The 13274-nt window shown below is 35.2% G+C and overlaps 1 protein-coding gene across 1 annotated transcript in view; it reads left to right on the plus strand.

The window, feature by feature from the left end:
* The first annotated feature begins 2516 nt into the window (after window positions 1-2516).
* GEN1 (GEN1 Holliday junction 5' flap endonuclease) overlaps window positions 2517-13274 on the plus strand; it is a 13755-nt gene continuing 2997 nt past the window's right edge. Inside the window, exons 1-10 of the mRNA XM_010186622.1 lie at window positions 2517-2677; window positions 4509-4695; window positions 5840-6016; window positions 7452-7562; window positions 8900-8973; window positions 9475-9566; window positions 10136-10283; window positions 10400-10436; window positions 10537-10617; window positions 11936-12066. Of these exons, the coding sequence (XP_010184924.1) occupies window positions 2517-2677; window positions 4509-4695; window positions 5840-6016; window positions 7452-7562; window positions 8900-8973; window positions 9475-9566; window positions 10136-10283; window positions 10400-10436; window positions 10537-10617; window positions 11936-12066 (1199 nt within the window). The remainder of the gene's footprint in view (window positions 2678-4508; window positions 4696-5839; window positions 6017-7451; window positions 7563-8899; window positions 8974-9474; window positions 9567-10135; window positions 10284-10399; window positions 10437-10536; window positions 10618-11935; window positions 12067-13274) is intronic.

Consider the following 13274-nt stretch of genomic DNA (forward strand, 5'->3'; position numbering starts at 1 on the left):
TGTAGAGTGGGAGAGCTATGAAAGGCATGTCCTGGCCTTTTCTTTTTTCCTTTTTCTCCCCTTCTCCGTTTTTTCCCTTTTCCCCTTCTTCATTTTTTCTAAGGCCTCTGGGTCAGACATAAAGCATAGGCTCAGTAGTCTTTGCAAGTTACCTCAGCATTAGGCAAAAGCGTATCTGTATCAGTTATACCTCAGCATTAAAATTCTTCCATAGTTATTTCAAGTAACTGGCTTACATTTTTGGCTGTGTAGAAAACTTTGTAGAGTAGAATATGGTCTTAAAACACGATTTATAAAATATAAAAGCTGTACAGCTCTAGCTTATACTGGCCCAATGAGGAGCTGAGAAGGCTTGAGGGTTGAAGGGGTTAGTTTATTTCCTGTCAGTGATCTTGTAGTAGCATGATGTCTTCAGTGATTTCTAAGTATGTGAAAAAAATCAAGTTAAATCGCCCTTTTTTGGAAATTACCATGTCTCTAAGCAGATTGGAGGCTTGTGATGAATGAATCTCCTCAATAAAATTGGAGTAGACAGATCACTCCTATTAGAAGTAGTAGATCTGTTTCTGTACAGGATCCAGATCCAAATATTTTACAGAATACACTCAAAAAAACCAAAGACTGGTTGGTCTTGTAGGCTTTCTTAACTCAACCTTAGATATATATTGAATTTGGGGTAAGGAAAATTTATGTTCAATTAACAATACTTTATTATCTCATTATGGAAAAAAAGTGGGATTTTTGTAGTTTTTATTTTTTTATGCTTGCTTTTTTCTTTATTTTTCGTAATCTTATGGACTGTTAAGTGTTTGTTGTGTATTTATCTTTCCTGTTAATTAAGTACCATGTGACATTCCATAACAAAATTTAGAAATCAAGTAACACAGATTTTTTAAATATTTGTATTGATGCAGACTGGCAGGAACCAAAAGAATACATCAGAAAAGACATCTTTTTTTTTTTTTTACGTTTTCTTTTGTTAAACCTCATTCAATATGAATATCACACTTGTCTTTTTAAGGTTTGGATGCCCTTTGTTAGCTTCCCCCCATGCATCACAGACACTGATCATCCTGGACTCCAAGAAATTATGCCATGTATTTGCATGCTTGATTTGTATTTTTAATCATTTTGTGTGCTAGAGGTATAACAAAAGCAATACATTATCCCCTGTATGTGTACAGCTAAAATCAGGTTGAGAGATTGAAGAAATGGATTAGAGAAACATCATTTCAGCTGAAAATAAATCTTAACACGAGAACTTGATTTAGGAACAACCTGGAATTCCTGCAGTAGCAGAAATGATGTATTATTGATGAGCTGCCTTGCTTTGAAACAGTTCTAGAGTATAAAACAATGCACCCTACAAAGACAGGCTTGTTCTAACAGACTGTGATGGTGTTAAATGTGCAGTTGCTGAATTTAACATGGCCCTGTTCACTAGAGGCCACAAGGTGGCATAGCTCCTCATGTGTCTTTGGCAGCTCTCGGAGAACAGTTAGCTAGCTTGTCACTTACTCAAAGGAGCGTTTTACTTTGGCTCATTATACAGAAGTTTCAATCTCGGGATGAAAAAAATACAAAACATTCCAGACTTTATATGATTTTTATCTTCAAATGTTGAGAGAGGAACAAAGAAAAGTAGAGAAATAAGCATGAGGCAAACTTTCTACAATAAGACAGTTCAGGAATAGATTAGAACTGTAAAAACACATCCACTGACATGTTTCTGCAATCACAGTGTTATGAATGTCAAAATGTTTGTTGGAAGGGACCTCTGGAGGTCATCAGTGTTTGTTTCCTGCTCAGAGGGGATCTTCCACCAATATTGGATTAAACCAGTGAGACACTATTGTGGGTAGATGTTGAAAATCTCCAAGAACTGAGATTCTGCAACCTCTGGGCAATCACTGCTGCAGTCATTTTACTTTTTTTCCTGAAGTCCAACTTGAATTTCCCAAGTCAGAGTCTCTGGCTTTTCACCCTTCTTGTATCATCTTGGAATACTAACAGATGTTTTTTAAGTTCTATCATCATTGTAAATATTCCTCAAGTAGCTTCAAGCTACTTCTATTTGAACGGAAACATTTTAATGTGAATCCTACCACTTCAAATCAGAAAGTAATTCCCTTTACAGGTGTGGTTTTTCTTTGTTTTTAAGTAAAGCTTGGATTGTGCATATGTGAGAGACACATGAGACTTGGAAATTAATGTGTGGGGGGTTTTTCCTCCCAACTTAGTTTTTTATTTATGTCCAGGCTATTGGCAATAAAAATGCACAGTCCAAAGAAGGTATTTAGTAATAAAACATCTGTGAACTGGAGTCACTACACACTTAGAAGGCTTAATTGTAAATGTTCTTGGCTCATGAAAGTGAAGCTGGTAATTACTAAATGCTTATTATCCAAACCTCACATTCATAATATGTCATAATTCATGTTATGTTATGAAAATATTTTACTTTGCTTGGTCCTCACAGCTAAAAACTTCATGCTGACAACAAAGAAACTGTAACAATGGGAGTGACTAATCTGTGGCAAATCCTTGAGCCTGTGAGACAACCTGTCACCTTGAGCAGTCTCAAAGGGAAAACACTTGCTGTTGACTTAAGTCTGTGGGTTTGTGAAGCACAGACCGTTAAAAAGATGATTGGAGTAGTTACCAAGCCACATCTAAGGTATGGTATCCATATAAATTATTGTAGCCAAAAGTCCTGGAGCTGTATAATTTAAGTGTGATGCTTCAAATCTAAGACTGTTTCTGAAATTCATATGCTTCTGTTGTTTTGATTCTGTTGTTTTCACTTGTGCTACATACAAAAAGCGTTTGAAGTGAGAACTCAGTCATACTGGCTGAATTCAACTTAATGCTCAGGTGCAAATAGAAGCTCTTGGGCCCAGCCTACCTTGTCTTGAGGCCTCAACTGTAAATCAGGATGAGATGTATGTAAGCAGGACCATGCTAGTCTTACTGCAGAATGGCACTGTGTGATATACAGATGATTATCAAGGAACACAATAAGTGTGCTAATTCCTGTATATTGCTGAGGCTGTGTGATGGAAGGGAAGGTGGTGCGGGAGTTTCAACTCTATCACAGCAGTTTGGATGCTCATCAATTCAGAGCATACTGAGAGTCATGCATACTCTAGCCTGATCTGGCTTCTAAATTAAAATTCTAATTAGAACCTATGTTGAATTAATTACGTTAAAATCATTCTTCAGGCTTACGAATCTTGAAGAATATATATATATTTAATTTAAATGAAGGGACATACTGAAGGGATGAGCAAGTATAAGCAGCTGTAGCTTCAAAGCACTGTTTTCTGCAAATGATGCTGACAAAAATGAAAATACATGCAAATTTTCATAAATGACATGTTATTAGTTAGCTGAAGAATACTGAGTTACTAGCTGCTAGATGTTCCTGTGACATCTGTTGAATTCAGCTGATAGGAAATATCAGCATCTTCTAAGAATAATTTATTAAAATGTTATGCTTATGATCCCAAATGGATAATTAGCTATAAAACTTGAAGCGTGACCAAAGTAATTACTTCCCTCTGATTGGATGTCCTCTGTGCAGTGGAATGGTAGCATCACTCCAGATCTCTTACGCAGTCTTTCCAAAGCAAGACAAAGGGATAAACAGATTTCTACCAAAATGAAGAAATGTTTTCAGGCAGTTGAAAATTAAATTGTTTTGCTAAGTATTTTAGAGAAATTTACTGTAAGTTACTTATTTTTATATAATTTGTGAAAATAGAACTAGAATAGATCAGCTTATCCTTTTTTTGCCAATACCAAATGTAGTACTTTTTTTTGTACTTTGTATTTACTTTTGTACTAAATCTAGAGTAATGGTCTTTCCATGCCAATCAAAAAGAGATAAATGTTTGGTCTACTCCTTTTGAAAGATTGATCCTAGAATTACAAGAAAAAACCTATGCTGTCTGATATTACTGCTCTCAATTTTACTGTTACAGACTTAATAGTTATTATTGCTCCCTTGCAATATTCCACCAGTCAGTGATGCTGCTTTGCATGTGAAATAAATTGGTATGGTAATGCTGTCTATGAGTCTGTCTAATATCACAGCATTCAGTCACTTCAAAATCTGATATACCTGTATTGAGAGATTTTGGATTAAAATTTAATATAAAAGAATCAGTGTGGATATGTGTTTGGAAGCAGACTGTGGATATTGACTGGGTTTTAATGAAGCAAATTTAAATTTGCCTACATCTTTGTATCTAGAAAGGGTCTTTCTTGTCCTTTCGCGGTATTTTTTTTGGAATTTTGTAAAGCTGTTATACGTTCATAGTGAAACATCTTCAAATGAAGACAGGGATCTAGATAAAAGGTTTGTTAGCTTGGGGGTGAGGGAATAATAAAAGGTGGAGAGAAAGCCAAGATTGTTCCTAGGGTAGGCTGAGGGGTACAAGAAAAACATCTGAAGAAATTGAGCTTTGCTAATTCTGCATCTTATGAAACAACTTGCTTTATTGCAGAAACCTATTTTTTCGGTTCTCTTTCTTTACATCAATGGGAATTAAACTAGTGTTTGTCATGGAGGGAGAGGCCCCCAAGTTGAAGGCAGACACCATGAGTAAGAGGAATGAGATGCGCTATGGACCTTCAAAGAAAGTTGGAGCTGTAAGAACAGGGAGATCTTTATTTAAAGGCATTTTAAAAGAGGTGAGTAAATGAGGGCTGTGTTTTAGTATTTTTAATGAGATAGGAAGAAATCTTAACCAAATTAAATACAGGAACTAGAAAGAATTAATAGTTTTCTACACAACAAATTTCAACAATGTTAGGAGGGAACACATGCCTTTGAAATTGAGCCTTACAGCATCTTTTAACTATGTCAGTTTGAATAATTTTCTTGTTTGATGTGTTCTTGTGCATGTTATGCTGTAGTGAGCCACAGTCATAACTCAGTGTTTATTACAGAAATTCAACTTCTTGTTCTTTTATACTGTTGTTATTGATATTTTTCTTTTTTTCTAGATTGGGGTATATGTGAAAACAGGTATGTCTTGTGGAACTATATAAGCTAACCTCGTGTGTTTTTGAAGGAGTACACAGCACTATTTTGTAACCTAGATCTGTGATGTGGTAAACTGGCCAAATAGCTAAGAGACTACGCTTGTTGGAAACCTACTGAATTAGGCTAAAAGGCAAATTGTATAGTCTTCTTGGTATAGATGGCTGAGACAACTCTGGTTGCAAACGCCTCCTATTCAGTAACTTTCTTCTTCATTCATGGTTGCAGATATTTAACTGTTTCTGTCTGTTCAGACTTTTATGAAATGTATCAGTTCATGTTTTATTCTTAAATTCTAAAATAAATTATTTTTTCTGAAATTCGTAAGTATATATGAGTATAAATCAGTATGTCTTATACTGTGGTCCAGTCTTACAGGCCGACAGTGCTGTACTTTCATGTTTGATATTCTCAGGGGGTCTGACATCTGTTGAAAGATGTCTATGCTAGACCAGTATTACTACTTGAGTAAACAGCGTTGCTTCACCAAGATAAATATCCCTTTGTTACTCTTCTTTTCAAAACATCTTAAGTATTTATTTAAAGTGTAAAGATTTTTGTAAAGGAATAACTGTTAATCATGGTGTGTTCAAGTCCTTTGCTTTTAAGTGGATATTTCTTTTGACTGTTATAGTAAACTGCATTTCTCCTTAAGTAGTGCTTGTGTTGATGTGTTCTGCAGGCAGGGCAACAGTAGCAGATTTTGTGTGCATTATTGTCTGAGAAAATGCGTGCTAAAAAGCAGATCAAATTCAGCATTCAGTCTATTTCCTTCTAAATTCTTTCTTTTAGTGTCTTGAACTCCTGGAGTGTTTGGGTGTCCCTTGGGTTCAAGCAGCAGGGGAAGCAGAGGCAATGTGTGCCTTCCTGAATGCAAAAGGACATGTGGATGGCTGCATTACCAATGATGGAGATGTCTTCTTATATGGTGCTCAAACGGTTTATAGGAACTTTGCTATGAATGCTAAGGTAGTGTACCTCATCCTGTTCTCACCCTCTATTTAGATTCTTCCCAAAAATGTAAATAGAAATAATATAAATAATTTCTTGGATATTATTGCACATACCATCTAGTAATTGGGTTTGTTCAAAATAGTACCTTTAAGACAGGAATGTTTTGTTTGATTCACTGGCAATCCATGTATTGGAAGTGAGAGCAAAACTACTGAATTGAAGAACACTTATGGTCAGCCTCCTAGATCTAATGACTGTGTTCACGTACTTGCACCTTGCACATTTTTTTTATTATGAATATACTTGCAATTAATACTGTTGGTCTCCAATTAAACATTAATGTGGTAGGGATTGTACATCTGTATCATAATCAGTTGCTGTGATCATTCAAAACACCAAATGAATTTATGACCTCGAGCTGAGGTGTTCATTTGTTAGGAATGCAATTTTCCAGAACTGATGGAAGGCAAGTCCAAATTTCTGTAACTTATGCTTTCTCTGTAAATCGGAGAAAGGAAGGCATGTGTTCTGTCTGGTAAATCTAACAAGTAGAGGAAAATGGTACTGGGGTTGGAATTTTAAATTATATTCATCTGAAAGATGTGCTGAGAAAATACTAAAGTAATAGAAGAAAATCAATATAACAGCAAAAAAAGCATTATGAATAATTAATTTCTAAAAAAATAAGTTGATGGGAGATAATTTGCTTTGGCACCATGTTTGGGTTCTGTCTTGTCCTGGCTCTATTCTTTCATTCAGCTTGTCAGTTATCACAGAAATGAACTTTGTTACGTATCTACATCAGCATGAAGAAATAATTTATGTGAATGTGTGTGTTTGTCAGGGGCATCTGTTTCAGAAACCTGGATTATGTTGAGTTGTTAGCTTGGGAGGGAGGAACAGAGCAGCAGTGTCCTATGTTTTGATTCATTTTAATCTTTATTTCATGTTGTGTTTGAGTCCCTCTACCATTCAAAGCTTCAGGTGTTCTTTTAGCTCATGTGTAATGTGCTAGGTAATAGTATAATTATTCTTACTTTTTTTTACTCTAGCACGTTAAAATGTTTACATAGGTTTTAAAAACTGCAGTTCCTGAGATGACTTATGCAGCCACTAGTACTGGATATTGTTAGTTTTGCCACAGTTTTTCTACAGGTAGTAAACAATAAAATCACCCATTAGTGTATTTTAGCATCAACACTTGATGTCCATACTTAAAACCTGAAATTCCAGAACTGCAGCTATTCATGTTGTGTCCATGGATTACAGTATATATTTTAATTGCTGCTTTTTTTTTTTTCCTTTCTATGAGACACCTCTTGTTAAATAGACTCATTTTCTGCAGATGGGGGGGTATAGGAGTGGGTAACCAATCACAACTGAATGTGACTCAGGTCAGTTCCTTCCCTGATGTTACAGAAATAAAAAGTACAATAAATGTCTCTTGCAGGATCCACATCTTGACTGTTACACAATGTCCTCTATTAAGGAGAAGCTTGGTTGTGACAGAGAGTCTTTGATTGGACTAGCTGTTCTTCTGGGTTGTGATTATCTTCCAAAGGTGAGCAATATGATTATTTTTTATTTAGTACTTACACTACCTTGAAAAACAGTAAACTATATCAAGGGAGATGTATGCATGCTGACAAAACGGTATGCAATGCACAATTACTGAGATCTAGTTGAATAAGATGCTGTAAATTTTGAAGCGTGTCACTGTAAATTTTATTTATGAAGGCTTAAAGATAATCAGAATGGTTCATGAACGTTAATCTTTCTAAAACTGTTGTGTATTATTCCAGATTTTTTCTATAATGGAGCTGAAGACAAAAGCTTAGATGTTGATTACACTGAGCAAATGTGTGAGAGCTCAGTTGTTTGTAAGGATGCTCTATAAGCATTCATGTACAAGTACATCCCTTGCAAAGTAACAGTGGAAAATGATAAAAGAGCTTTGTCTATGCTGTTTGGAAGACTTAGTGATGATTTTAAACTATAGTTAGTAATAATGCCAGTTCGGGATGCAGTTTGAATGTATGCCCTTTCAGTTCTATCATTTGTAAATGCATGATTTATGAAGAAGTAGAAGTCACCTATTTGAAAGTTCGCCTGATGAGTGAAGTGAGAGCGATCTTGCTCATTGCTACTTCACTTTTTTTTTCTTTTTTTTTTGTTCTGCAAGGTCTTGAGTTTTTTTGGAGACTTTGAATAGAAGCTGTTGTAATGGTTGTTTGGAATGGAAAGGAAGGAAGTGGGATGACACTTCATTTCTATATAGTTCATGGTACAGTGATTTCAGGCAATGGTTGCTCCCATTCAGGCTTGCAGTGAATATCTAGTTATTCTGAAATCATTAAACCTTTTAAACTGATACTGCTGAAAGAGCCAATAGCTCTAATTGTTTTTCTTCTGAAAGACTTTCTTTTGTTATACAAATATTTTGAGTGGTTGTTTACTATTACAAACTAAATGTACAAAGACAAAGGGAGTAAAAAAAAATAGCGGCTAGCTGGGGTTTGTAATGGAACTAGCAGGTTCCAGAATGCCAGGTTCTTGCATAGTCCTAAAGTGACGTGGTTATGTAATGTCAGGTAAGTCTTTTTAGTTACTGCAGCCCAGCAAAGTGGATGAAGATAGAAACTTCTAAGGAAAGCTGAATTACAGGAGTGCATTGGGAATAGGGACTGGCAGAACAGCTAAATGAGAATCCACTCTCTAATTGCACTTAACTTTGACTATGTATCAAAAAGATGCTTTCCTTGTAGAAGCTGAATATTTGACAGTGCCTGAGCGAGTCAGATATTCGGCTCAGTTCTCTACATAATGTTATGAAGGCATTTTAAATTAAAACATCTACATTTTCTGTTTACGTCTTCTTTCTTATTTCTGCCTCTATAGGGTGTTCCAGGAGTTGGAAAGGAACAAGCTTTAAAGTTAATTGACACTTTGCGAGGTCAAAATTTATTGCAAAGGTAAAATGAAATTTTCTATTGTATGCTGAAGTACTTAAATTTAATTCACACACTTGCTGGTATGTACTTCAGCAAGAAGACAGTGTTTGTAGTACTTTAATTTGGAGGGTGGGAAGACATTAACACATTCCTTACTTTATGTTTGCTAAATGAATTATGTGTTTTGCTAGGCAAGCTTCTTAATTGTTTTGAAACGTGAGCTGCCTCATAGCTCTTGAACTAGCAGATATATGTTGATATATTGGAAAGAAAGTCATAGGGACTAATGAGACACTTTTACTGATTTTTAATTGGGTTGTGGATCAGGACACGAGATACTTTTTGTGTTTGTTATCATAATGTGTGTGTCAATACTAGAAATCCAACAATCATATAAAGTACTTCTAAAAAAAAAGGTCTGTTTCTCAGGTAGATACCTGAGAAGGGGAGTATTTTTCAGTGGTTTATTTTGAGTACGAAAGTGAAAAAAAATTCTTAATCCTTTTAATATCATCCTTTTAGGTTTGAGCAATGGAAAGAACAATTTCAGTACGATGATAATCCACCTTTGATTGTTAAAAGGGTAATTCACTGTTCTGAGTGCCATCATCCAGGTCAGTGTGAAAAATGCTGAATTTTATTTTAGCCTAATCATTTACTTTTTGTTCACTTTTTGTGTGAGTGTGTGGCATGGTGGGTTTTTCTGTTTAGTTGTACTTTGTATTAAAATCTGCTTTTCTTATCATTCAGCTTCTGGGCTATCTTCATATTTTCAGTATTAAGTATATGTATCTTTATATAAATATCTTTGAGGCTAGGGACTACCTTTCTTCAAATGTGAAACTAGTTAATACCAGATGGAATGTTATCACAATGCTGCTGTGTTATCCTAGATATTCACCTTTTTAGCATTATCAGTAAAGAAATCGTGCTATACTGAGAAGGAGCAGTTTCTTTAGTTCCCTGAACTGGTGTTCAAGAGGACTGAATCCATTTGCTCGTATTTTGTCAGTTTTCACTGTAGATATACAGAATACAGCTAATGCACTCAGATCTGCTTACAGCTGCTATTCATCTCGGCTTCATACGTGTTCTGAGCTTTGTATTTGTACTATTATCTTTGTATATTTGGAGATTTTTGAAACCTCTTTTCTCCTCACACTTCCTGCACCTGCCTCTATAGGGTCTTACAAGGAACATGAGCACAGTGGATGTAAACTCTGTGAAAGCACAAAATCCTGCAAATCCAGTGACTCCAAATACTGCTCTTGTGAATGGCATCAGTTAGAGCGACTGAAACAAGCAAGTGCAGTGGAGGACAATATCAGAAAGTAGGAATGTCTTGACAATTGAACTTCTTTTCCCTGCATTCATGTGCAGGGTGAGCATTTAAATTCTGCATTTTCCTATTTGTATTGAGTTCCTAACACATTTGTTTTACCTGCAGAAAAGCTAAGAGTTGTGAGGGCTTTCCATTCTCTGAGGTAAAAACAAGCCTATTTAACGATTTTTTTTTTTTTAATCAATTAATTGAAATTTCAGTTTCTGCCCTCTATTAAACTCTTTTTTTTGTTTTATCTCAAGGTTATTCAAGAATTTCTTGTAAACAAGAATAAATTGATCAAGAGAAAGGAATGCCAAAGGCCAAATTTATTGTCCTTTCAGGTATATGACAAAACACTGGTTAATTTAGCTCTGTAGGTTTTTTAATAGTAAGGAAGGCATCTGTGATAATTTTGATCTTCATTGATAAGTTTACTGAAAATAAGAATTAAAGAATTTTGCTACAAATTCTTGTGTGTATATACACACACTTTCTGAAAGTTTAAAATTGAAGACTTGGGGGAAAAAAAAATCAGTTGATGTAAATATGTATGTAGAAATAGGTGGAAGAAAGAGAACTCAGAAAAAAGGTCATTTGCCATTGTTTTGTTTTTCACTGTCCAGTATGACCAGATTGAGTTGCTGAGTTCTGCCATTATCTATGTAGTGTATAAAGTACTGTATGGCTTTATGACATAATATACTTCAGAGATACTACCTTTTTTTGTTTTCATACACCTTTCATAAAGGTATTGACAGATAGAGCTCTTGCTTTTACTCATACTTTTTTCATTGTCATACTGACAGAGTGCATATATGGTAACTTTGGGTATTATAGCAGGTCATGATTGTGGACTTTTTTGTTTTGGTTTGGTTTTTGTTAGTGTTAAACTTTCTTTTTTAAGTGATTTTTTTGTATCGTTGAGATAACCAGCTTCTGTTTATAACAAGCAGAAGTGGTTTTTATTCTGAATGTTGCTTGTTTTTCAATAAACGGATAGAAAGCTTATATTTAGCACTATACTACCAGCTTTGAAGTTCAGAGGCCCTTTAATTCAAAGTGTGCAAAGCTCAAAAGTGATCTAACTTACTCCTCTGCCTACAGGAGGAAGGACAGATATCTTGTGAGGCTTTTTTGATTTTGGGAGAGGGAGCAGGAAAGGGTGTTAATATATGCTAGCATTGTTTTCTGGCAATTATTTTTATTTGTTGTTTTTTTTTTATTGGTGAAAGCAGTCTTTTACAATGTTTCATTTTCTGGGATTGATGACAATGTGAAAATTATGTATAGCATAATAGACTGCTGTTGAGCAATGTGGCTTTAATGAGAATCCGTCTTCATCCTTCTCTCACATGCAAAATTTGTAGCTTTCACAGCTCCTTGCATAGCAGCTCTGAATCTTATCAGGTGTTTAGCAACTGTCTTATCCCTGCTGCTCCCTTAGCTTGTTACTGACAGCAGGTGAATCTGCCCTGTTATAGATGACTGTTCCCTCACTTGGCAGTGAGATATCGTTAGACACTACAGTAATGTATAAAAGCATTCTGCTTATTCTAAGTATTAAGTCCTGTGTCCCTGCTACACAGCTGCCTAAGCATGGTACCTAACAGAGTAAGAAAGTTTTAAAGTTCGGGGTGTTTTTTTTTTTTATACTAACAGATATTTGCTTCTGAGAAGATGGAATGGGACAAACATTATGCTTGTAAGAAACTGTTCACACTATTGACACATTATGATATGATCCAGAGAAAATCTGGATACATTGATTCAAAACAACTGCAGGCAATACGGTAATGTATTTGATTTCTTGAACTTAATATGCTTACTTCTTCTGCTAGAGGAAAATCATGGGATTTTCCTTTTCTAAGGAAATATAACGGTTTTCTTCCATCTCTGTTTCAAGCTTTGTGCTCGTTTTGAATAGAGGTAAAAATTTAGATCAGTACACCAATTGTTTTACTACTGCTGCACAAAGTAATAAATGTAAGAGTTTCCTTTCATTCTGATAGTACCTGCTTTTTCCTGTATTTGCTCTCTGTTCTGTTTCCTTGGATCTGCACGTGAAATCTAGCATTACAGGTTTGATCCTCTGCTCAGGTTCTTAGCAGAAGTTTAGTTGATTTCTGTGATTCAAAATAAGAGCCTAGACTTGGAAATGAGCATCTGCAGATTCAGCCACGGTCTACGATTCCTTACCGGACCTACTGACTGTTGTTGTACTGTGTCTGGTGAAATAATTGGCTTACAGTTCTGTTCTGCTTCCCCTTCTTCTCAAAACATTTTCATTCAAGACTGCTGCATCTAGGAGCATAAAAATGAAGTATCCTGTTACTAAAAAAGGATATGCAGGAAAAAACCCCAAGATAAGCATGAAACTACTTTTCCCCAGAATATTTTCCTACCACCCAGGTTTTTGTTAGGGTTTTTCTGAGCCAGAATTAGTACTTTCTTATTCTGTCAGCCTTCGATGTATTTTTTTTTTAATTATCTAATCTTTTCTTAAACTTATGTAAACTTTTAGAATCTACAGTGGCAAATCTGAACTTCACTGTGTGAAAGGAATTGTTACTTATTTTAACTTTAATATATGATGGTTTCATTTCCCAAATGAAACCCAAATTCCTGTATTGCAGGAAGGTTAGCAGTTTTTCCATGTTCATTGATGCTGTTAAAGATTTTGTAGACCTTAATTTTGGGGGACAGGAGAGTCAGTTGCAATGTGATAGTATCTATTTTGGGTTGATTTATCATAGTCTGTTGAATTATTACTTGCAGACAAGTTTTCTATTCAGTGGTATCTTTCAAAAGAGGGGAGAGGTTGGTTCAGGGCTGCTTTCTAAAGGGATTGTTGGCTAAATAAATTAGCATTTGCCTTGACAAATAAATTAATTGTCAGCCTCTGTTTATAACACTTTGTGTTTCAAGAGTTTAAAAGATAAGTCATGCACATTCTAGAAGACTTCTTTTGTTAACAGGTGTTTAAAAATGGAGTCATGAT

This window comes from Mesitornis unicolor, unplaced genomic scaffold, assembly GCF_000695765.1.
Source record: "Mesitornis unicolor isolate BGI_N332 unplaced genomic scaffold, ASM69576v1 scaffold41866, whole genome shotgun sequence".
Lineage (NCBI taxonomy): Eukaryota > Metazoa > Chordata > Aves > Mesitornithiformes > Mesitornithidae > Mesitornis > Mesitornis unicolor.